This window comes from Trichoderma aggressivum, assembly GCF_033847375.1.
Source record: "Trichoderma aggressivum f. europaeum strain CBS 100526 chromosome Unknown scaffold_018, whole genome shotgun sequence".
NCBI lineage: Eukaryota > Fungi > Ascomycota > Sordariomycetes > Hypocreales > Hypocreaceae > Trichoderma > Trichoderma aggressivum.
Genome location: NW_026946384.1, coordinates 194,628 through 218,701, shown reverse-complemented (window position 1 = coordinate 218,701; position 24,074 = coordinate 194,628). Strand labels below are relative to the sequence as shown.

The window sequence follows — 24,074 nt, the reverse complement described above, 5'->3', positions numbered from 1 at the left end:
CCCACGCAATGCATCGGCCCCAGAGGGCAACATCCGCGGACCCTGAAGAGAGCCATTGGCTGCACTGGAATCTCTCAACACCGCAAGCCCAAGTCCGGGAGCATCTCCATCCTGTACCTGTAAGCTTATACGCCTCGAGTTCATTTAGCGGCTTGTGGCCACCTATAATTAGGAACACAGACACACAGTCGGCAGCGGCCGAATGAGACACACGTAAGCAGTTTCTCCGGGGTTGATGAGGTCATCAAAGCCTAGGTATGCACGGAATTGGCGCTCGATGCTCTTCTTCTTTCCCCTCACTTTTCCCCTTTGATTTCTCCAAACCACTCTAAATACCATCTCGCTCAGCTGGCCCTCTTTGGGTCTCTCAGCCTGCGGATGTCCGGGAGAGTCCATGGAGAAGAGAGAAAATCATGGGAATGGAAAAAAACGGGGCCGCATCGAAATCGCTAAGCGCGCCGTCGAGGCCTTTTTTTCCGCCTCGAATTCCGTCGTCACATGAGAAGGATGAACAATCAATTATGGGGTTTCGGTCCCCTCGAACTGCATGCTGGATTTGAACGAGCCCCTGTCTGGTTTCTTCTCTGTTCGGCTTCGTCTGCGTCTGCGTCTGCGTCTGCGAAACTTGGAGGCTGGGCTGGGGAGGGGTCTCGTCTCTGGCTCTATCGGGGCTTCGCTTCTCCGCAGCAGAAAACCAGCCAGGGATCTCCCTTGTGCGACTTGATTTGATCCAATGTTGATTTTTGTTTCGTTTCCTCTTGTTTCGCCGCAAGGATCAGGATCAGGACGATACACATGATGACTTATGGCTCTTGGTCGATGACGAATGCCTGACACTTGCACAAGGGGATCGACACCCAGCCCTTTTCAAAGGGTCGTGGCGCGGCTCCTTTTGCTGCGGGTTCAGGCCGTCTCATTGGGATTCCATTCCTGTCCCGTCGACGAGATCTGAGCCCAGCTGCCTTGTTCAGATCTGGAGGCGACGGTAAGCTCTAGCTGGCCAGCTAAACGGCGGCGGCCAATCACGCAAAGGACGCGAGATCCAGCGGTTCGGTGGCCACAGCTTCAGCTTTTGGCGCTGCGCCGGGTGGCTCGGCTGTCTCTTGTCGCAGCCTGGGCTGCTTTTTAAGACTGTGTTGGAATCCGTCTTCTTCGCTCTCTGCTTGAATCCTGAACTCAACTCGACTGAACGACTTGGTCTTTGCTTGATTCAAAGCCTCCCCCTTTTTTTGCCGCTCCATCCTATTACGTCCTTGACCGCATCTCTCTACTTGTCTCTCTATATTTCTCTCTCTCTCTCTCCCCCATTTCGTTTCCTTGGATGCTACGCCACTACTACCTACCACTAAAGTACCCAAAGTTCGCTATCGTCGTTGGCCAATCCGCGCCCCCTATTGGTCCGCTGTCATTCCCATCTCAAAACGTCAAGATTGCACATGCTTGCGTTGACTCGCTTCCCTCTCCTCTCCACCGTCTTGCATCCCCCGTGCTGTAGATATTTTTTTCCCTTTTTCTCTTCCCTTTCCTTTTTCCCCATTCTCGGCCTCTCAGTCGCCAGTCTGAGTTGAGGTTCGGATATATGGAGCGCCGCTGTCTCACAAACAATGACTTACGCTAAAACAACTCCGGCCCCGATGCGCCGGGATTCCTTGACCGAGGAGGGAAACCTCTCGGACGACTTGATGATCCCGGATACGGACGATGCTCAGGCGTTTCTGCAGCCCGCCATGAGCGCGGCTGCCAGCCACCTCACCTCTTTACACACGCCCGCAATCGAAAAGGCGGCCGCCTTGAAAGGCCTCGGAGTCAATGGCTTCTTTGACGAGCCCGAACTTCACGTGTCCGGCGACGACGATGGAGACGGCGATGGAGACGGAGACGGAGACACGACGCCGGAAGCAGCAACGTCGCCCAAGTCGCCTTCGCACATCTTTAGAAAACCCACGATCCAGCTGGGGCCGGCGCCCAAGGACGAGCCTCGGCGGCTTGCTCCTCCCTCTCCGTGGAGGTCTCAGCCGCTGACCAAAGACGGAGGACACTTCAGCGACGCCCGCGGCATTCTGCAGGCTGCCTTTGAGCCCACGCGCCAACGCTCGAGATCAGCCGGCCAGGAAGCCTTGAAGAAGCTTCAGCAGGCGTCGTCACACTTCCTGCCGTCGCTGCCCAAGTCGTTTCTGTCCAGCTTCACCGACGGCAAGCAAAGCCAGCGCAGTCGCTCGGCTGCTCCCCGACGCCCCGGCCATGCCTCGTCAGCTTCCAACTCTCCCCCTTCTCAGAGCCCTGCAAACGGGCGCTTGGATCCAAATGCTGCTGTTGACACAGAGACTCGGCCGCCGTTGCTGCGCAGGGTGACATCTGACGACAGCATGCTCTATCACAGCCTGTCTCGCGCCTCTTCCCTGGGCGACAACGATCGCTTCACCGACGTCCGCAGCCAGGTCAACGTTCGGTTCATGGCCATCAAGGACAGCTTGCCCGACGTGCCCAACTTCAAGATGCCCAGCATCCCCAGCCTGGCCAAGCTGCAGGCGGTGTCGAGGAGGTCGACCATCTCCCTCAACAACATCTTCTTCAACGAACCAGCCACGCAGTCCAAGCAGAACCTGGACCAGGAGCCGACGACGAGCGGCAACGCCAAGGAAAAGGACGACTCGGAACGCCTCGACCGCGTGCTGGAGGAGCTGACGGGCGACATTGTCATCATGGGCGGCTACCGCGGCTCGATCCTGCGGTCTGCCGAGCCGCCTCACCAGCAGCTGTGGGCGCCGGTCAAGCTGGGGCTCAACATGCGAAAGGCCAACCTCGAGGTAGGGCTAGAGGACGAGGACGAGGAGACGATGGAGGAGCGCATCATCCCGTCGGGCATGCTGCAGCACATTGGGCCCATTGACATCTCGCGCAAGTTCTTCAAGAAGCTGCGCTCGTGCGAGAACGCGCGGACCGGCCGCCTGCGCGTGTGGGATTACGGCTACGACTGGCGCCTGAGCCCGTCGCGGCTGTCCAAGAGGCTGCAGGACTTTCTCCAGACGCTGCCGTCCAACCAGCCCGGCGTGCCCGCCGAGTCTCGCGGCGCCATCGTCGTCGCCCACAGCCTCGGCGGACTCATCACGCGCCACGCCGTCAACGAGCAGCCGCACCTGTTCGCCGGCGTGCTGTACTGCGGAACGCCGATGCGGTGCATCAACATCCTGGGCCCCTTGCGCAACGGCGACGCGGTGCTGTTCAACGACAAGCTGCTGACGGCGCAGGTCAACTTCTCGATCCGCACCTCGTTTGCGCTGCTGCCCGACGACGGCTTCTGCTTCACCGACCGCTACACGGGCGAGTCGTACCCCGTCGACTTTTACAACCCGGACAACTGGGTCAGGTGGCATCTCAGCCCGTGTCTCGCGCCGCCGCTGCCGCCCTTGAACCGCCCGGCGGCGCAATCGCCCCTGGCTGCCTTGTTCCCCAACAGCCTGTGGCCCCGTGGCAGCGATGGCCGCGTCGACAAGAGGAGGAACTCCATGTCGGGGCCCGATTCCGCCGCCCCCAAGGAAATCGTCAACAACATCCAGAACCGCGCATCCATGGCCCCGCGGCTCGACGGCAACCTGAATCACCGCCACACCCTGAGCATCCCGCCCTCTCAGTCTCCCCCGTACCCCAATAACGGCCTCCCTCCGTCTCCCCCCTCGTCCGACATGGATCCGGAGCGCTTCCGTCGCAACTACGAGTACCTCGCCCGCACTCTGGCCTCCATCAAGCAGTTCCGCTCCGAGCTGGCGCACATCCCCGCCCATCAAGACGCCAACGCGTATCCGCCCCTGGCCGTGATTTACTCCAAGAGCATTCCCACCGTGTACGCCGCGCGGGTCAACGGCCGAGATGCGATCCCCTGCGCCGACGCTTACGACGATCTCGTCTTTCGGCCTGGCGACGGCGTCGTGCTGGCAAAGGAGAGCATGCTGCCGGAGGGATACTCGATTGCAAAGGGCGGCAGGGTGAGCACGGAGCGAGGCCACGTCTCCATGATGGGCGACATGCCGGCCTTGGGGAAGGCCTTGGGGGCTCTGCTCAAGGGAAGACGGAAGGGCATCGGGTATGGCGCCGTGAGCCCGGCAGAAGCAGCATCATCATAATCGCTTCATCATCCTCTAGCCCGTCATATCCTTCCCTTTCCCTCATTTGCTCCTGCTCATAGCCGCATGACGGAATGGCATCCCTCAAGAAAGAAAAGGAAACCCATTCACACCATCACATTTTTTTTTTAACGCACAGCATATGATTCTTCACAACATTCAGCATGGGCGTTTTCTGGTTTTTTTTTTTCTTCTCTCTCATTCTCTTCGTTGGCATTATCAAGAGGGCAACAAAGGGCATCTCGACATGATCATGAAAACAGTTGGCATCATACCCCTTTCTTACATAACATGCAGCATCACTGCCTCCCCGTCTATCTGTACTTGTACTTTATATATACCCATTTTTGCGATATCGAAACATGCACAAACGAATATACATACATATATATATAGATACACGTACATACTATGTAAGGTAGCGTACTATTATCAAATTTCTCAAAAAGGAAGCCTTGAGATTTACTTTTGTGTGATGATGATGTGAGTTTGTATATGCGTATATACTAGTATGTATATGCGTTGCTTGTAAATATCCTATCATGATGCCGTATATCCTATCCTCCCTTTTCCCTCGTAATTAACAACGCTGTCTATGCATGCATGCCGTCATCGGTGGTATCATGTACAAAAAAAAAAAAAAAACCTCCTTTCATAAGAGGAAAACCTGTGGTATACACAAAAACAGTATCCAACCACCCCAAAATTGGTCATCGCCTCGTCCCGCCGTAGTGATACAATCCAACGAGCCCCAAGTTTCCTGGCTCAAATCCTTTCATCTTTCTTTCCTCTACAATTTTCAATCCAATGAGATGGGGTACGTCATAGAATCATGCTTTCCTCCTCATAATCAGGATCGACCTCGGTCCCCAAATCTCTCGCCTCGAGAAACCTGCGGCCGGTGAGCTCTTCCGGGAGATACATTTGCTTGACTTTGCCGTCCTTGTAATTCGGCGGGTACTTGTACTCTGCCCCGCAGCCGAGATCTCGCATCAACCTCGTTGGGGCATTTCTCAGGTGCAGCGGCACGGGTAAGCTGGCCACGCCGGGCTCGCGAAGGGCCGCAAAGGCATTGTTCAAGCCGCGGTATGCGCGGGTGCTCTTGGGCGCGAGGCAGAGGGCAACGGCGCAGTGGGCCAGGGGGATGCGGGCCTCGGGCAGCCCAATCTGCTGCGTGGCCGTGTACGTGGACGTGGCGAGGGTCAGCAGGGCGTTGTCTGCCAGGCCGACGTCCTCGGAGGCGATGACAACCATGCGGCGGGCGATGAAGAGGGGGTCCTCGCCGGATTGGAGCATGCGGGCGAGGTAGTACAGCGCAGCGTCCGGGTCGTTGCCTCGGACCGACTTGTGAAAGGCGGATATGGTGTCGTAATGCTGGTCGCCGGCGCGGTCGTAGACGAGCGTCTTGGTGAGGGATTGCTTCATAGCCTCCTTGGTCATGCCATCGCGAAGAGTGAGAGACAGGGCCAACTCGAGAAGATTGAGCGCCGTGCGGGCGTCTCCGTCGCTGAAGCGTGCCAGGTAGCCCATCATCTCATCGTCAATGAGCGGCGAGGGCGGGTAGACCGACTCCTCGGCCTGGCGAGCCCTCCTCAGGATGGCCACGACGTCGTCGGTGCTGAGCGACTGCAGCGTAAACGTGCGGCATCGCGAGAGCAGCGCATTGGCGACTTTGAACGACGGATTCTCGGTGGTGGCGCCAATGAGGGTGATTGTGCCGGCTTCGACGGGGCGCAGGAATATGTCCTGCTGGGCCTTGTTGAAGCGGTGGATCTCGTCGCAAAAGATGATTGTCTTGCGGCCCGTGAGCTGCAGCTCGTTGGCGGCTTCCAGGAAGAGCTTTTTGCACTCCTGCACGCCCGAGCTGGTGGCGTTGAGCTCGATGAAGCGGCTGCCGACCATGTGGGCGATGCACCTGGCGATTGTGGTTTTGCCCGTGCCGGACGCTCCCCAGAGGATCATGGACGGCACGCGGTTGGACTCGATGAGGGATCGCAAGACGCCCTCGGGCCCGACGAGGTCCTGGCCGCACACCTCGTCCAGCGTCTTGGGCCGCATTCTCTCGGCCAGGGGAGCCGCGCGAGACGTCTTTGTCTTTTTGATGACCCGTCCGTCTTCGTCTGCGCCGTGGCCGTGGCCGTTGACCGCCGCCACGTCTTCCATGTGCCTGTCCTCCATGTGTCTGTCTTCCTGCGGTTGTCCCTCGCCAGGCCCATCCCCGTGTGATCTCTTCTTGCCGGCCAGCGGCGGAAACACCATGCTGGACAGTGGCGCCTGGGATTTGAGATCGGTTATCTGCCGTTTGGGCGTGGGCGTTGAGAAGAAGGTTGAGGCACTGCGTTTCGGCGGCTGCGATTGTGGAGGGGCAGTTGAGGCGCCATTCTGAGGGGTTGCGGTTGAGAGAGGAGGAGTCGAGGAAGAGTCGAAGATGAAGCTGGTGCAGCCGGAATCGAGATGGTCGTTGATGTCTGTTGATTTGACGGGCTTGTTGCAGATGGGGCAGGCGACTGCCATGGCCGGAGAGGGAAAAGAAGGAATGACGCTGAATGTGAAGAGGGGATGGATTGTAAAAGTGACGGCTATGCCAGATATGGAATTGGGCTTGTTTTTGTAGCAAAAGCCCATGCAGTGGTATTGTGAGAAGATGAGGATGAGGTTGAAGTTGAAGTTATGGTGGGATTGACTTGGACGGTGTAGGAAGTTTGGTCGCGAGTCTAGGTTAGTCAGCCACTTTGTTAGATGGAGAACGCGCCTGGCACGCGATTCAAGACAACATTGAACATGTCATGTAGCAATTGGAATATTTGTAATCGAATAAATATATACGTTTAATCTGATTGATGGATTGAATTGCCGGGCTATCTGGTTACTAGTGAGGTTCAATTTCTTGCGTCAACTCAAAGCGAGCTGAAAGTGGGATGAAGCCAACCAGCGCATCAACAAACGTTCCCTACTGGAGTAAACAATGGCAACAACATGATGAATCGATATAAACACGCTGCTACCTTGCATTGTTAAAATTCATTATCCAGCTGAATACGCTCCAATTTCGAGACTCTTCTTCCAATACCTGTATTTGCCCTCTCAAGATCCAGAGGGATCCTCATCCTCAACCCTTGCCGTCCTAAACAGCGTATGAATGATGCTCTTCTTCTTCCTAACTACCTTGGTACTTTCCTCTCCCCCAAACACATCTGCAGGCTCTACTCGGTCAATTGGACTGACAGTGGAATTTTTTGCTCGTTGTACAAGAGTTGGAGGTTGTGTATTTGAAGACATGTTGCTTATCGGCAAGGTTCTTTTCAACGAGAGCACCTATATCATCGGTTAGCACAGTCCATACACATCCCTTCATATCACCAACGCAATGGAGTAATAACAACAACAATATCACAAACCTTTAGTTTTCGTCTCTCCTGCACCTTGCTCCTTTCTCCCTCGCCATCCCCATCGCCAGCTACCGCTTCTGAAATCCTCCCCGCGACAGTCTTGCTCCCCCACGCGAGACACTCTTCCACCACCGGGATGAAGCGCACCATCCCTCTGGCAGGAGGAATGCGGAGCACGGCTTCCAGGTGCTTCTGAAGAACGGCGGCATTGCGCTTGTTGGTGGCGGGCTGGACTTCAGAGGCGAGGGCCGTGATGGTGAGAGTGTAGGCAGGATCCAAGGAGCCGCCAAAGAGGAGGCACTGGCCATCGTGAAGTGATACAACGATGGAGGATGGATAACGGTTGTATCTCGCGGCGAGATGGTGGGAGAATGCGGTGAGAAAGTGGTGCTCGCTTTCAATCTATGCTTAGTTAGATGGCTATTGTTGCAATCATCAAATTCACTGCAGTGGATGACAAGTGCTCGCCTTGACATTCGTCTTGATTTCGGCATAAATCAGAGCCTCTGCTCGTACCGCCTCAGCTGCTGAATTCTCACCAGACAGCTCGTGAAGTGCATCGTGGAAATACTGGTTTCGCTTGGTAGATGGGCGCTCTTTATCGTTGGGAGCTGAAGACGTGGGCTTTGCGACATCAATCAAGGACGAAGTACGTTGAGATCGAGTTCGAGGGTCGCTTTCTGGGACGGTCTCCAAGCTGGACATTTTGATTCTAGGCTTGAATTTCCGCTCGGAAGTGGGTGAAGGAGCCGATGGAGTTGCATTCGGCGCTGGATTGGTGGTGTTGAGGATGGAGGATGGAGATGGAGCCGGCTGATCCATGACGCGGCGATGCAATGGCAGAAGGAGTTTCTGAATTGCAGTCTAGTTCTCTTTTTCCCCCTCTATGGTGGTAAGAAATCCTGATTCTTGTTGGATAAAAGTGAGTATAAAGTGACAAGACTCTCACCGCATCTGTGACTCTGAAGTGAGATTGCTTGACCCGTGCTGGTGAATAACTGGTATTGTTTCAGATCTATAGTGTACCCGTGTCATCTTCCGTGCTTCATCTAGATGTATAGATTAAATGTTGCACAACTACCAGTAAATACCTTGCGGTATAGTCTGTGAACACGGGTGGATGCGTGTCATATCCGCAATGTTTGCTGCTGACTTTATGGAAGATTCGATGCAGTATCCCGAATGCGTATAGTACGAATTAATTTATTTGAAAGAGATGGACCAGTTTTCGCTAAATATGTATTTGTGTATTGTGGTGCAGCTAAGCCTTCCAGATGGCCATCTCCAGTGCCGTCTATTCTCGCACTTGAGACAAGAGAATTATATTACATGTAACTACTAATCTGAACAATGTCCGATGGCTTTCCCGTCGTGTACCTCATCTCCATCCGTGCCTATCGTCTCAGAGCACGAAGCCGCTCCTATTGATTATCTCCCTGATGCGGGTAGGTTCCTCGTTGTTTCTTCTTCCATTCTCATGACATTACGCCTTGGTAGCCTGTCGTTCCAAAACAGCCTGGTAGCCCGCAACGGCGAGGATGGCCGCCTCCAGGGGAACAAGCAGCACGGAAAGCACCACGCCGGCCTGGTTCTGCTTGCAGAGAGTGCCAAAGTGCGGCTGCACGGTCATGGGGACATTGTTCCAGCGGCATGTCCAGCTCTGGAGGTTGTCCACGGTGGAAGAAGCGTTGACGGCGTAGAAGAGAGACATGGCGACGAGGGAGGCGATGAAGGCTGCGGCGGGAGCGGCGAGGCTGGCGATGGCGTGAGGGCCAGTAAGGCTTCGTAGCTGCATTCCCTAGACGTATCAGATGAGTGTACTAAAGAAGATGGACATTGGTGATGAATACTTACAGCTTGGATCTTGCTAAAGAGGAGGGACACGAGATTGGTCACGGTAACGACGACTCCTCCGGCAACCAACGCCGCGGTAGGGCGCAGATCAAACCGAGAGGGCCATAGGGGAAGATAGAAGTCAGACGGGAGGTATGTCTGGTGGTAGACCATCAGGCTGTTGGCCGAAACACCCAAGATGGTGATGCCAGCCGCCAGGGCCAGGACGGTGAGAGCAATGCGTCCGCCGTGGACGACGTTGATGAGGCCAAGGTTGGATTGGCGCTGGGCCTGCAGCTGGAGAGACTGGGCCTCGACTTCAAACTCGGAAGAAGAGAGCTCGTTTTTCAGGCTGGAAGACATTTTGGGGCTGGTGGATGGGGGTATCATTTGGCGGAATCGAGTCAAGCCGGTGACGGATGCCGAAGGAAGATGAACAACACAAGGGAAGGAAAAAGACGAAACAGAAGCCTGAAAAGGAAAAGGAAAAGGGAAAGGAGAGGAAAGGAAAGGAAAGGAAAGGAAAACCAAATTGTTTGGACACGACCTGTTTGCCACAAAACAAGACACAAAATAATCTACAAAATACAGCGGGAAACGCAGCGTAAATGTACTCGTAGCCGTTCAGCAGCGTCCATCTGCAGGCGCTTGGACAACCTGCGATGCCCTCACGGACGCGAGGCCCAGCCAATGGGCGCGCATCGTTTCGAGGCCCGAGATGCAGCCCAGATGCGACATTGTCCTGCTAGGCGCGCCCAATCTCTCCATCTCGCCTATCCAAAGGGCACAAATCGTGGGAATCGCGAGACGGGATTGGCTGGATTGCCTTGTGAGCAAAATCCGGGGTCACATACGAAGGAATTGTTTCCCGGGCACGGCGCTTGGGCGAAAGTGCCGGGCCAATGAGAGGCCAGGCGAAGATTGCCGGAAATAGAAACACTGATATTTGCATTGTTTTTCGTTTCTAAGCAAAAGCAGACGGGCGGCTAAGGATGCGCAAAAGCTGCTGGATCAGGTTGATGTGCATTGCCGAGATTAAATCGTGTTTGCCGCTTTCTTATCTTCTTCTTCTTCTTCTTCTATGAGCTGAATGTGCATGCGTGTGGTGGATGCGTGTGGTGAGGATGGATACCAGGGAGGAGAGACGAGGGAGAGTAAGATTAAATCAAGGCTTCACTGTCGCGCGCGCCAAAGAGGCCCAAATTACGAGTGCGTGTGTGCAAGGCAGTATACCTGATGCAAATCAAGGGCTGCAGTTGTTGCTGTGCTCCATTCACGCCTGCTCTCGCATCAACAACGGATGGGTAGATTGTTCAAGTCTTGGATTGCTCTCTCGCAACTATTTGCGAACGAGGAGGCATCATCCAGCACTTACAACCACAGACGACAAATTGCTGTTCCACTACCAGCAAATACGAGCAGGATGGAACGGATACGATATCCACCTCATGTGTCTACCGTCTAGTCTATAATCCAGGTGCTCATGGCAGACGCAAAGCATCAACTCACCACAACGGCCAAAACGACTGTGGAGAGGAAAACAGTGAGCATGGATGGGATTTCTGCTGCCGGCATGGCAAAGTGAGCACGTCCAAAAATCCTGAGCAAAAGGCGACATTTGCGCGGTCCGGCCCGCACAGCAAATTGGAGCATCACCTCTCCTCTCCACTTGCTCCGGATTGTACACGCATTACTGTATGCGTCTTCCACAGCTCTCTCTCTCTCTCTGTCGGAGGCTCTCCTCCACCTCCGCTCGTCGCGTTAGTTATACTGCTACAGGTACGGAGTAGTGAGTGATAGTAACACTAGAAGCACCACCAAGAAAGGTACAGATAGATTACTGCTCCGTCCAGCACCACTAGCAATTCCAACCTGGCTGTTCAGCTGCCACCAGAACCCTGCGGGTGGAGATTCTGCCTCTCCTCGGCTTAGCCTGCGGATGGAATGTCATTTTGCGCGACAGGGGGGAGGGTGTGGACGAAACGAATCAAAGGGTGCTTGGAGGTCAAGGAACAGGCTTCTACTGAGATACGAACAGACAAATCTCAGCCCTGGAGACGGTCTGTGAGGCTGCGTGTATGGAGTCGTTGTGTGAATGCTTGCGTGGGGGATGGCTATGTTATGTTGACAACATAGACTTGCCACACTTGGCAGAAGGAGGGAATATGAGCTGAACTGGACGTTGTTTATGCGCTGCCGGTGAGATGGGGTCGTTTAATATATTGTAGACGGCTTCTGGGGCTCAGCTCTGGTGATGGACTGCGAAACTACAGGTGAGAGGGTGTTAGGTTGGTTAGTGTACGGGAGATATTCGTACTCGTAGTGTGCTGTTGGGGGCATGTCCAGGTCTATCACATTGGGAATGACTCGCCGAGTGGCTGCCGGTGAATGAACCGGGCTCGCGGTAAAAAAGAAGAAGGAAAGGAAGGAAAAAGTAAACTATCCAAAGAAAGGGAGAGGGAGAATTCTGAGAAGAGAGTAGTGAGATTAGGGTGTTTTTGGTGTTTTTGGTGGCTTTCTCCAGGGTAAGGACGGGACTTGGACATTGCATTTACGCCTACAGGATGCTACTTGTTTGATGGCTATAGAGTTGATTTCGTTACAACAAGTATACGAATAATATATGTTGTTGGTGGTAGCGAGGGTATGTGGAAACAGAGAGCAGAGGAGTCTTCGCACCCCATACTGCAAACATCACTCGCTTGTATCGTCCATCACGAAGAGCCTAGTATTCGTCTGTAAGCCAACGCAAGAATGCGTGTCCATCGTCTCCATCAAACCCGGCATAATAATGCCTTGGGGAAAAAAAAAAAACCCCCCATCTTAAAAACTTTGATGGACGAGGATCGAATCTATTGACGTAGGCAGCTGCTCTGCGTGGATCATGCTGCCACCGTGTGTTGATTGCTCACCGTTCCTCCCCAAGGGCCCCCCCTTGTCCATCGCCTTGCGGCTGAAAAGGGAGGCAGCAAAGATGCTTATAAAGCGGTGCGTGGGAAACGAATTTGAAATGTCACTCGATGCCTGCGCCTTGGATTGATTGATCCTTACAGACCGGCGCCCTGAACGAACAGGACGTTGAACCACCTGAGCCCCCAGCTCACCACCAGATTCATCTCACGCACTCACGACGGCTTCAGAAGGGCATATACTAGTATAATATTGCAAGTACCTTGTTCTTATTGTCCCCATTAGCTTAGGTCGACCGTCCACGCTCTCCTTTCCCAATGCGTCCGCTACGTTTTCCTATCCTTTATGATAGCACGATGCTACTAGATTCGACGGGGACGGATCGTCGAGAGCGGATCCGCGCCCGGGGGAGGGGGGTTTCACTCTCTGGAAGCTGGAAGGGGCTAGCAAAAAGGAGACTTTTATGCTGTTCGGCGATTTCGAGTTGGAATGGACCCCGAAATCTAAACTGCTTTGGCTTTGCGCTGCCGTCTGTCTCACCGTAGATGTTCTTTCGCGTACCATCATCTTTCGCCCGCTGTGCTCTCCAAATGAGATGCATGACCACTTGCCAGGGGGTCTGGTGGTTCATCCGCATCACCTGGCTACTCGATATTCAAGAGGAATATGGATTGAAAGCATGAAACATTCATGTAACCTTGCATTGCCTCGCCCTTTGTATATCAAAGACATGCACCCGTACAGCTACCACCACCACCACCGCTACTACTATCCGTACATCACAACATCCCGTCATCATACTACCTACCTGTATGAGTAGCAGTAGTCGAGAAATGCCTGCCGCTAACCCTCAAGCCGCCCAAGTGTCGCGCATGTCTCAGTTCTCGGGAGCTACCGCCTCTCTCCCACCAGGAAGCCACCGGCCGCTCATGATCGCCGCCGCATGTAAGGGAGGGATGAGGGACGTGCTCAAGGCAGCTTTAGCATGGCATCGGACTTTATCGACTTTGACGTGCCCATCGTCGAAGCGGCCGACGACGGGGTCCATGTCCATGCCCACCGCTGCTTGCACTGCGTTGCTGTTCCTCTGGGGGGGTTTGTGACGGTGGCGGTGATCGACACTCATATGCAGCCTGGTGTTGCACAGAATCCAAATACTTGATGTTGACAGTCTCGTGCTGGCCTAGTAGATGGAGAGCTCCATCGCCAGCGTCGCATCCTGTTCAATCTATTTGGATGCTGTAGCTACGGGGCATTTATATTGATTACTTGCATGGAGTTGATGTACACTAGAGCATCAAGAGCGAGGCAGAGCGGAGAGGGTTCGTTGCCTCTCTCTCTCGGTGTGTGGCAGCGCCTACACATTCATGTCGTTTTCATTTACACGGTAAAATCGCCAAGTCTTTTTGACATGTGCATCCCACGGCATGCTTTATACCACGCAATTACACAAGGCCTAGCCCTTTTTAGATTTCCAGTCCCATCGTATCCTCTAAATCAAAGAAACTAAAATTCCGCGCAAGTTGGTGAGAACAAAAAGGGCCTGAGCGGTCAGTCCATCATGCGTGTCTCACAACTTTTGACGTCGGGTCAGAGAGTCAAAGATGCCGCGTCCTGGTGTCGAGGTAGCATCACGGCGGAGAAGATGGCGGCACAGGCGGACGAGAAGAACGTGTTTTCTGTCCCCTTCTCCGTCATGCAAAAGGGCCTCGAACCTCAGCCCTGTTGGTAGATGTGTGAATGTGTCGCCCGTGGACGTGAATTGCTGCCTTTTCCCCCCCATGTCTCACCGGACGAGCAGGGCTTGTTGCTAGCTTCAATAGCAAGATGCTGTGCTCGCCGGTCAGTGCTTGACGTGTCGGTAACACGGGACGCACGTATCGCGAGCGTAAAGCGCCACGGGGGGACATCAAGGTGCGCAGAGCCTGTTTTGATGCTGTTGGTTAGGTACTAGAGTTGGTGATAATGTCCATTATACAAGTAGCTTGCACCAATGTTTTGCTTAGGTGTTGATCTTCACTGCTCGCAAATCACCAGACATCAAATCTGTCCAATATCACGTCTCTAGAGCTCACTTGGACACCTCTAGACCAATCAACATCTCCTTGCACATGCGAGTACTCGCACAGCAACAGCATCACCTTGTCTAGTACTGTCATCTACCAAGGACCCTTCCTTGAGCTGCATCACCACCCCCTTCAAGATCAAACCATGTCGAGGCTAACACACGGCCCATCGTCCTAGTCCCACGGCCGTGCAGGGGTCACCAACTCTTGGGCCGTCCAAGATCCACCCGGCCCAAAGCAATTTTGCACATCACTGGACTTGGCATCCCCCTGGCTGGCGGCTCGTCTTGCTCTGGTCCTGTTCGCGAGTGCACGAGCACAGGCACAGAGTAAGACACAGATTGTGGCCGCTCGGAGGTTTGGCAGCCCACGGCCGATGCGCTGGAAGGGGCAGAAGAAGTCATTGGCCAGAGGCCTCTTTGGGATTTGGGCATGTGTGAAAAGGAGAAGAGGAGTTGCTGTTGTGTGATGGACATGGTGATGCGTAGTTAAGTGGTTGTAAGTGATGTGTACAGTACGTGCTTGTAGCTTCTGCTCCACGTCTCTTTCTGCTGTTGGTCCAGTGAAACGAAAACATGTTGCTACACTGTATCAAATAACAAAACAAGCTGTACGCCACTTGTTTGGATGCCATCAGTGACGTATTAGGAGCCATCGGGACTGGAGGGTAGTATAGCAGCATCTGTAGTTGGGCTTACACACCCATCTCTGTCCATCTGCCCGGTCAAACATCGTTCCAACTCGACCACCATCTCCTCCTCTTCTTCTTCTCACCTTTGACAGGTCTCAGTTCGTCTTCGACCTTTTCCAAATCCGGGCACTGCATACGAACCCTGTCCGCAGCCGCCACGCCGCGTCGCGCCTCTTTCGCCTTGCCCGATCCAGGGTCGCCTTTTCAGCCCGCCTGAGACCATGGGCAAGGAGGGGGTGGGAAAAGGAAACCAAATAGATTGCCACATCTTTTTTTTATTTTTATTTTTTCCTTCTTCTCGATGGGCGCTCGCAAAATCCGATTCCTCCACCCTTGGACCTGTCCCGGCGATCGAGCGGCCTGGCCCCTGTTGTGCTGCTTTGCGCTGGGCTGCCAATTTCGCAAATCCCGATGCCACCACTGTCCGTCCCTCTACTCTCCTCTACAGCCTATCAAGAGTCGCAGTGCATACAGTAGCTTTCCATTAATTTGATATTGATTGTTTCAATTCACCCCCCCCCCCATGCCTTGTCGCTGTTCCCCTCCCTCGTATGTACTAGACATGTTTCCCGTACGTAGCTGTATAGAGCGGAGAGTAGCTGGAAACAATGTTTCTATACACCCGAGATACCCACCCCCAGTCGCCCGGACTGATGCAATCAATCAATGGTCGCCCAGCCTCGGCATGCAGCCCGGGGTGAGGAGATCCCCCTGCGCTCGCTTTGCCGGAAGACGAGAGATCCGAGAGATGCCATGGGAGAAAAAGAAAAGAAAAAAAAGAGCTGTCAAGATGCGTAATCAAGTCACCGAGCCGCGGATGACGACGGTGGGTGCGGGCCAGAGTTACTCTACCGTACTGTAAAGCCTATGTTTGCAGTGAGTAAGTGACGCTCGTCCTGTTGTTCCGTGAAGCCCCCTTGCTCCAGCCCAAGTTTTCTTTCTTTTCTTTTCTTTTCTCGCACGGCAGCTGTGATGACGAGCTGAGCCCTTTGCAGTTCTACTATATCAAGAGCCAAGCCGAAAAATCATATATAGCCCACCGAGTGCCTCGTCCTGCTGCTGCCATTCGCATCACTGATCGATCTGTCGTTGCTCATTGGAGCTTGTCCCGTTGAATCTTGCTCTCTCTTCTCCCCCCCAAGCTCAGACCTGCTCCTCACATCTATACATAAACACCCCTTTCTGACCCACGCCCTTGACATCGTTGGCCCGTCTTCTATACGTCAAGCTCCCTCTTTGAGTAGCCGGTGCTCCAAGTACCCGCTACCTCTCTGTGTCTTGCAGTTCCCTGGTCGTTCGTGCCTCATCTCTCATCAAACTCCCCCCTCCCCAGCACATCATCTACGCGGGATATCCACACGCGGTGCCACCTACGAGTATCTCCTACTTCAACCTACATTGGGCACGACGCTACTCCCTACAGAGCTCGAGAGCAGCTTCATCCTTGACGCCACACGAACCTTATTTTCCCTCGCTCTGGTGCAGGTCGAACGTGCTCGTACCTTGCTGGGCCTTTTACACGATCTCGGCACAAGCTTGACAGGCACGGGAGGTTCCTTGCTCTGCCGTGTCAAGGGTCTTCCGGTTGTTGCATCACTCCCGGCTCTTGGATCTGGGGCATTCTAATAAGTCGTCTTTGCCTTTGGTTGCTTCTTCTATATAGAGTCACGCACATCCCCTCTCATCCAACTCGGGCACATCGACATCCATCAAACTCGAGCACATCGACGTCTATCCAACTCGGGCACATCCACATCCATCACATCTTCCTCCACCAACTACGCAGAAACATGCGGCTTCGATCAACTTCGTCGCGCTCTCGCGCCTCTTCCCCTGCTCGCAAGACCAGGTCGCCAGGCATCCCCATCTTCGGCCTCTTGAACTTCATTGCCTCCCAAAGGCTCTCCAAGAAACCCGCAAAGCAGCAGCCCGACAAATTTGTATGTCCAATAGCTTCTGCTTGCTCCCCCCTCCCCCCTCATCCCATCTTCCTCTCACAAGCAAAGGACCCCTTCGACTAACACGTCTTCCTCGTCTCTAGCACCCCTTCTCCAGGCTCCCGACGGAGCTCCGTTTGAAGATTTGGCAATTGAGCCTCCCCAGCCCACGCCTCGTCTCCGTCCAATGCGGCGCCGACATCACGGCCTTCTCCAAGTATAACCCAGACAGTGCCGAGTACGTCGGGTGCACATCGCCGACTCGCATCCCGGTCAACCTCCAAGTCTGCACCGAATCCCGCACTGAAGCTCTCAAGTCGTACCAGCCCAGCCTCGGCTTCTTCCGCGGCGATGGCCTGGTCTACTTCAACTACGACATCGACATTTTGTACTTTGGCCCCCGCGAGGGCTTCATGGCCGCAGACTCGCAGTTCCACACGTGCATGATGATGTGTGAGCCGTCGGAGCTTGCTCGTGTCCGTCGTTTGGCCGTCAACGAGGCCTTGTTCCGGCACGCCTGCGACAAGTACGAGTTCCCGAGCGCTACCAGATTTACGCTGGAGATGCTGAGGCAGGTTTCCCAGCGCATGAAGGGCCTGGAGGAGCTCATCTTGGTGCCTTGGGAGGAGAACATGACCGATGAAGCCCTTGCCCTTTCGCGCGTGCGTTTGACCAAGCAGATGCACTCGGCTCTGCAGAGCATGAGAAAGGTGAAGTCGTCTTGGAAAGCGCCGCCATGGAAGGTTATTCCTTTGAAGGAGCTCCCCAGCATGATTGGTTGAATGGTTTTGTTTGCTGGGTCGGACCAACAGACGCTATATGCAAGAAATCTAACGTCACGAAGCACACTGGAAGCAACATCATCACATATGTATAAGTTATATGTACTTGCACACACACACACACACGACAACCGTGTCACAATACGCAACAGGGTCTCAGGCATCACACCACATATATGGTCTCCCTCGGATGGTACACCAACCTCTCTCGGCTTCATGAACTGGCATGAAATATGTATATATTAGGAAGCTTTTGGCCAAAGAGAGATGGATGGAAACATGGGAAAAGTGATGGGCCTACTGTTATGCCACAAAGAAGCATCAATTACAGGCTGATGCTACATGCACCACCACAAACCCGGCCGCGACGAAGCAGGGAATGGTGAACCAGGACTTGAAGCAGGAGGGGAGAGGGGAGATATTTCGAGTCCACGAGAAGAATTACTCTCGGATACGGAGGGATCCTTGGTGGGTTGAGCTTAATGAAGATTCAAGGCCAATTATTTATTTCACATTGGCGATCATTGGAGGAATGGGGCATTTAAAAATACAGCATGGCTACGTGCAGGTGCACAATGGGATTAATGGGGAGCTAGGAACATAAGCTCATAGATTGATATAATAAAAAGGTATTCAAAAGAAACTGAATGCTTAAGAACCAGTGAAGGTGACTTTCGTTGGGTGATTACAAGACTGGTTCAAAACATCGACTCCGTCGTGTGACATGTGCAATAACCACCCCTCATATCCATACCGAAGAAATATAACACCGCCAGTGGTATCCTAGATCATATAATGCCGTATTAGCTGTTCGTAGCTTCATCCCCCCCCGTCAGGTCGATAAACGACACATCACTCCATCTAGTAACGCCAGCTTTGATGCCGCGGGCCTGAAACGACTGCACTTCCCGCGAGATTCTCTCTTCATACTCGTCCTCGCCAACTTCAATCTCCTTGAAGAAGCCGGCCCCGTTGGGGACATATATTTTCTTGCCCGAAGCGGGACCGGGAAGGGGACTGCCATCGCGCCGTGGCGGAGGAACGCGAGTCCATTGTTTGCTCACAGTAGCGCGAGATGTGCGTGGTGCTTCGGGACTGCTGGATGGTATAACCTCGACTTCCTTGGTCATTGCGCGTGTAGCAACGTCCTCTCGGCTAGAGTTTGGGTTGTATATGCTACCCTTGCTGCTTTTGGATGAACCGGAACGACTCGTTCCTGACGGAGCAAGTTGTTGTGTAAACATGTCCATTGACATCTGTCTCAGCCTTGTTGCTCCCTGAGAGGTCTTGTGATGGGACAATGTCTTTTGCTTTGGTTTCGTAATCGAAGAGGTTGATGTATCGTGCTCGCTTCTCACCCGCGACGAAGCACCCGCCGCAAGAATCGACCGTATTGACCTGGGCATCTCGCCATCGTGACTTGTAGAGGTGGTTGTTGTAGTTGGCGACGACGGCAAAGATGGTGAAGGTGGCGATGCGCCGCCGGCAGGGCTGGACGAAATGACGATAGCCTCGAAAACTCCTGCATCGTCATGACGTCTAGTTGAGTCTGGTGAGCTGGTTACTGTCCAACGATCCAGGCTAGGAGGTGCGCTGGGCACGGGTTGCTTACTGGACTTCCGTAGTGATGGCGGTGTTTGTGGTCGGCGTAGCTGGCTCGGTCGAGGAAGAGGAGGGAGAGAAGCTTCTTCCGATCCACTGAGCACATCCACCTCGTTGTCGTCCTTGTTCGAGTCAGAGGCATCGCTGCTAGTAGCTTTCCCCTGTGTTTCCACTGCCTTGGTGATGCGAACAAAGCTGTCGAGAGCCCCATGAGGCATCGCGCCAGCCTTTTTCGTCTTCGATGTTGCTGCCTTCTTTTTGGTTGACTTTGCCTGCTTGCCCTCCTCCCAAGCCTGGACAGCTCTTGGCGCAAACCTCCTGGCCACCTCTTCTAGAACCCAGGTGAGTTCTGGTTTTGTAATATCAAACGTCTTTCCGCCACCGGTGTCCTCAAGGTTGTCTGGAGCTGTTGCAAACTCGTCGTCGCTATTGAGAGCTAGGCCGCTCCGAGCATATGTGATTTCCTCCTCCACTTCATTTGATAGATCGATGGGCACGATTTCTTCGGGGATATAGGCGAGTCGTAGTTCGGACGTGTTGTCTGTGCTGAAATGGTTCCGACGGCTTGATATCTTCTTCACAAAAGAGTCTCCGTTAACGCCGTCCTGGTACATGCGATTCACAAACAAGCCCTCGCTGAGCACACGGATGAATTTGATGGCACCGATGCGGAAATCCCAATTAAATGTCTCCCTAGAGAATTCTCTTAGACCATCCAACTGGATTTCCCTGGTTTCGTTTAGCCTCTGCCTGACCACTTCCAGCGTGGATTCTGGAGACACCACCGGATGGGTGTAATAGCGAAGCACCTCTACGTTGGGGAAATCCTCCGGAATGACTAGGGCCTTGTGACGAGTGCGGAAATATTTGCTTTCATTGGTTTGAAGCTCGTGCGTCAATGACTTTTTCCACTGGCGTAGACCTTCAGTGTCTGAGGCTCGAAGTTGACACAGAGACTTTCCAAAGCCAGCCTTGGCAGCTTCACACGCAACCTTTGGCCCGCAGCCAGGCACTCCCTCCGGGATATAGTCGCCGCCACTCATAAGGGCCACCAAGACCATTCCCTCTCGATCGAGACCAAGGCTGGCCATGTTCAAGTCTTTGACGTCGTACATGGAGACGTGTGTTGGCTTTCCGTTCTTGCCCTCGGCCGACCAGTTCCGAAGCGTTCGTGTGCATCCAAACATGATTGTGTCCACGTCTTCACTCAGTACAGCATCGACGATGCCGTTCTTTTGTAGAAAGGCACATTCGGCCTCGGCCTCGCCCGGCGCATCGTGAACTACGAACCCAAAGAGCCGGATGAGCCTCTTTGCGTGCACCGCTGCGAATCCATCGCCCCGGCCGGATCGCCTATTACGTTTGAACTTTGGTTTATTAGGGCCATCGAAGACGAAAATTGGCTGGATTGGCGTGCCTAGAAGACGGACGAGTCGGTAGAACAGGGTTCGGATCGCGGGGTTGGTGCCGCCTGTTTTCACGAACAAGTCAGACGGAAAGTTGCACGAGGCTGGTTATTTTGAGGTTTGGCAAACTTACCACGAGCAGCCTGGTTCTGGAACTGCCAGATAGCAATGTCAATGGCGAGGCGATAGGGCCGGCTGTGCTCCACGAAGCTGTCGGATGCAAGCTTGGACAGGGAGATCCTCGTGCCGGGGCCTAGCTCTCGATATATCCTGCACAGAGAGTGAGTGAGCTTTTCTATCAAGCAACTGCGGAAGAGTTGGATAAGGAAGGGGGAAAAAAGAAGAAGAAAAGAAAAATAAAAAACACTCACCCTTTGATTCCCATTGATGCCCTCTAGCAGCTCCCGCCCTTGGTCCTGTCATGGGGTGAGCTGAGAAAAGCTGGATGATGGAGATGGAGATGTAGCAGCAATGTTTACTTTACTTGCTGAAGCCGTGACGACAGAAGCAGAAAAACATTGGGCTCGGCCGGGGTGCGTTATCGATATCGGTGGATCGGCGCTAACAACACCCGCCTATTTTCATAGGACAGACTCAGACACTCTAACTTGTAAGAGAGCCATTGAATTCCATCCACTGGATGTGTGATTCCAGGCATCGTGATTCGCTCAGTGACCACGAACAGGAGGCCCAAGCAGCCGTAACTCGCCGCACGTAGAGCCTCAACTCTCTGTTTCAACATCGCCCACGGCTACTGAAGGGCCACTGAAGGGCCGCTGAAGGGCATCTGCCATGTCCTCTGGCCCGGGGCCGACGCTGGCTCATCGTAGCGTCGCCAGCATCCGCTCAGCCCCGATCCTCCAAGAGCCACATACGCCGCCGCGAACAATCTCCAATACTTACGGCTCGCCGGCCACCATCAGGGCCGATGACGACTTTCTGATTATCCAGATAGGCTCACGGTTTGTCCGGGCCGGATTCGCGGGGGACAACCAGCCCAAGGCGGTGCTCACGTGTGGGCCCAAGGACCAGCGACGGGCAGGCGATTTCAGGGATTGGCAGCCGGCTGGCGATGTCGACCTTCAGTCGGGGGATAAGGATTATGAGCTATGGCGGTATGACCTGAGAGAGGTCGATCTTGGGCTTGTTTATGACAAGCTGGACCGTCTGCTCAGAGATGCGTTTGGGAGGTATGCTTTGGCTGCGCTACAGTGAGAAACGCTCATGCTGACCTGACACTCCACCTAGGTGTTTGCTGATTGACTCTCGGCCAAGGCGAGCAGGCCTCGTTCTTGACTCTGGGGTGCCAATCCCAATCTTGTCCACTGTGCTGGACCTCTTTTTCAAGGGCTTTCAAACACCAATGATCTCTCTCATGTCCTCGGCTGTCATGTCTGTAGTGGCGGCTGGAATCCGCTCAGGACTGGTCATAGACATGGGCTGGGCCGAGACGGTAGTCACCAGTGTCTATGAGTACCGGGAGGTCAAATGCACGCGTACCATAAGAGGAGGGAGATATCTCAACAACCTCCTGTACAGGCTTCTTCACAAAATCTTGACTGACAAGGAGGAGGAAGACGGAGGCGCCCGAGTCATCAGCTTTGCCGAGTGCGAGGATATCATGTGCCGCCTGATGTGGTGCCGGCCGCCGGCATCCAAGTCACCTCAGGCACAGAAGCCGGCTCAACGACAGTCACAGCAGTTGGACACGGTGGAGGAGCAGGACGAGTCGGAACCCGAGCCCGAACATTCTCTGCAAAACAGTGTGGCAAGCATCCCGCTGAGGTCCATCGATCCACCTAGGACGCTTGAAGTGCCATTTGATAAGATTGCTGATGTGTGCGACGATACATTCTTTGATCTGTCAATTGCACATGGCGCATTTGATGACGAGGATTTCCCCGTCCATCTGCTCATCTATCGCCATCTGCTACAGCTACCAATGGATGTGAGGGCCGTCTGCATGCCTCGCATAATCTTCACGGGTGGCTGCTCCAACATTCTAGGCATCAAGGGGCGCATCATGGAAGAAGTCACAAGCATGGTGAAGCGAAAAGGGTGGGCCAACGTCTCTGGAAAGCACGTGGAAGAGTCACGAAACAGCCAATTTTCTGATCGAAGGGCGAGCATAGCTAGATCGGTCAGCTCAACAGCGACTGCGTCTGACCTTGGAGAAGAACAAGAGTCCTCACGGCCAAGCTCGATAGCTTCACAGTCGGATATCGCGGATCCCATCGAGGCAAAGGTGGCACGCCATCGGCCGCAGATTTCGCAAATGCAAGGCGAATTCCGCACTCTTCACTCTCTTGGACCGTGGGCTGGAGCAAGCTTAGTTTCCCAGCTCAAGATTCCCGCCATGGCCACGGTGGACCGCGAGTTGTGGCTGCAGCAGGGTGCTTATGGCGCGTCGCGTCCGAATGAAATCGACGTCAAGGCGCAGCAACGGCAGAGCATGGGCGCAGGAGGCTTTATTCGCGGCAGCGGAGGCCATCATACCAACTGGACGCTAGGAGCCTGGGGCAACGTGTGAAGCGTTTTCTTCTTAGCGGTCTTGCGCATACGCCACTTGGACGAGCTTGGAGTGCCTCTACTCGATAAACCCTTCGATATGGATGAGTTCGATTTGCGGTTTTTTTTCCTTTTCAAGACGAAGCTCGAGAAGCTAACGCGGTATGCCCAATAGACGGACAAAAAGTGACGGGGATTCAGCGACTATACCTTTGTTTCTTTTCTTTTGCATCTGCTGTCATGAAGTACATGATTTAGATCTTATGAATGACTACCAAGAATAGACTGGCGCTAGACGTTGTAGTCGTTTTTCTGTAACCAAACTCGGCTTGCACCTTGATCAATGTTTTTCTTCTCCTGCTCTATTCCGATCATGTTCCGTAAAACTGAAGCGGTCAAGTAGATGCGTTCCGTACCGTATTTGCGATGATAATTACTGTCGTTATCAAGGGTCGTATTCGAGATGAAGAGGGTATGGTATTCCACAATGGCCTCTGTGAACCCATATCGCGTCCACAAGGCACCCAGTGAAAAACATCGTATATAGTCCAGTTATCTCTTACCCCAACCTCTCTTCCCCCGCAACAAGTTATTTTGTCAACTGATCTCTCCTACCCCAGCCTCGAATACCACCTCTGCGGCCCCCCCAAAAAATCGTTAAAAAAGAGGAGCTGAGGAGCAATCGAATCCGATTTCCGGTCGTGGGAATTCCCACGTGCGTCACATGAGAGAAGCAGCAAAAGCAAAAAATACGAGTCATGATGGGGGGGAGCGCGGCGTCGCAAAAAACACCACCTGAGCCGCATGGCGGTTCCTCTGTGGATAGTGT

General features: G+C 53.8%; 7 protein-coding genes across 7 annotated transcripts; 3 read left to right on the top strand and 4 right to left on the bottom strand.

Moving 5' to 3' along the window:
- Window positions 1–1,634: 1,634 nt before the first annotated feature.
- Triagg1_5255 (uncharacterized protein) lies at window positions 1,635–4,121 on the top strand (the record flags this gene model as incomplete). Its single annotated transcript, XM_062899749.1, has 1 exon — window positions 1,635–4,121. One exon carries the CDS (start codon window positions 1,635–1,637, stop codon window positions 4,119–4,121), a length of 2,487 nt encoding a protein of 828 aa, XP_062755729.1.
- Window positions 4,122–4,943: 822 nt separating this feature from the next.
- Triagg1_5254 (uncharacterized protein) lies at window positions 4,944–8,332 on the bottom strand (the record flags this gene model as incomplete). The annotated part of the gene is made up of 4 exons (XM_062899748.1): window positions 4,944–6,835; window positions 7,371–7,436; window positions 7,486–7,912; window positions 8,027–8,332. 4 exons carry the CDS (start codon window positions 8,330–8,332, stop codon window positions 4,944–4,946), a joined length of 2,691 nt encoding a protein of 896 aa, XP_062755728.1.
- A 661-nt stretch (window positions 8,333–8,993) lies between these two features.
- Window positions 8,994–9,733, bottom strand: Triagg1_5253 (uncharacterized protein; the record flags this gene model as incomplete). Its single annotated transcript, XM_062899747.1, has 2 exons — window positions 8,994–9,308; window positions 9,365–9,733. 2 exons carry the CDS (start codon window positions 9,731–9,733, stop codon window positions 8,994–8,996), a joined length of 684 nt encoding a protein of 227 aa, XP_062755727.1.
- A 3,397-nt stretch (window positions 9,734–13,130) lies between these two features.
- Triagg1_5252 (uncharacterized protein) lies at window positions 13,131–13,379 on the bottom strand (the record flags this gene model as incomplete). Its single annotated transcript, XM_062899746.1, has 1 exon — window positions 13,131–13,379. The coding sequence occupies one exon, from the start codon at window positions 13,377–13,379 to the stop codon at window positions 13,131–13,133; it is 249 nt and encodes an 82-aa protein (XP_062755726.1).
- A 3,421-nt stretch (window positions 13,380–16,800) lies between these two features.
- Triagg1_5251 (uncharacterized protein) lies at window positions 16,801–17,729 on the top strand (the record flags this gene model as incomplete). Its single annotated transcript, XM_062899745.1, has 2 exons — window positions 16,801–16,950; window positions 17,052–17,729. The coding sequence occupies 2 exons, from the start codon at window positions 16,801–16,803 to the stop codon at window positions 17,727–17,729; spliced, it is 828 nt and encodes a 275-aa protein (XP_062755725.1).
- Window positions 17,730–18,532: 803 nt separating this feature from the next.
- Window positions 18,533–21,122, bottom strand: Triagg1_5250 (uncharacterized protein; the record flags this gene model as incomplete). Its single annotated transcript, XM_062899744.1, has 3 exons — window positions 18,533–20,802; window positions 20,871–21,007; window positions 21,109–21,122. 3 exons carry the CDS (start codon window positions 21,120–21,122, stop codon window positions 18,533–18,535), a joined length of 2,421 nt encoding a protein of 806 aa, XP_062755724.1.
- Window positions 21,123–21,529: 407 nt separating this feature from the next.
- Triagg1_5249 (uncharacterized protein) lies at window positions 21,530–23,267 on the top strand (the record flags this gene model as incomplete). Its single annotated transcript, XM_062899743.1, has 2 exons — window positions 21,530–21,927; window positions 21,986–23,267. The coding sequence occupies 2 exons, from the start codon at window positions 21,530–21,532 to the stop codon at window positions 23,265–23,267; spliced, it is 1,680 nt and encodes a 559-aa protein (XP_062755723.1).
- Between the last annotated feature and the right edge of the window lie 807 nt (window positions 23,268–24,074).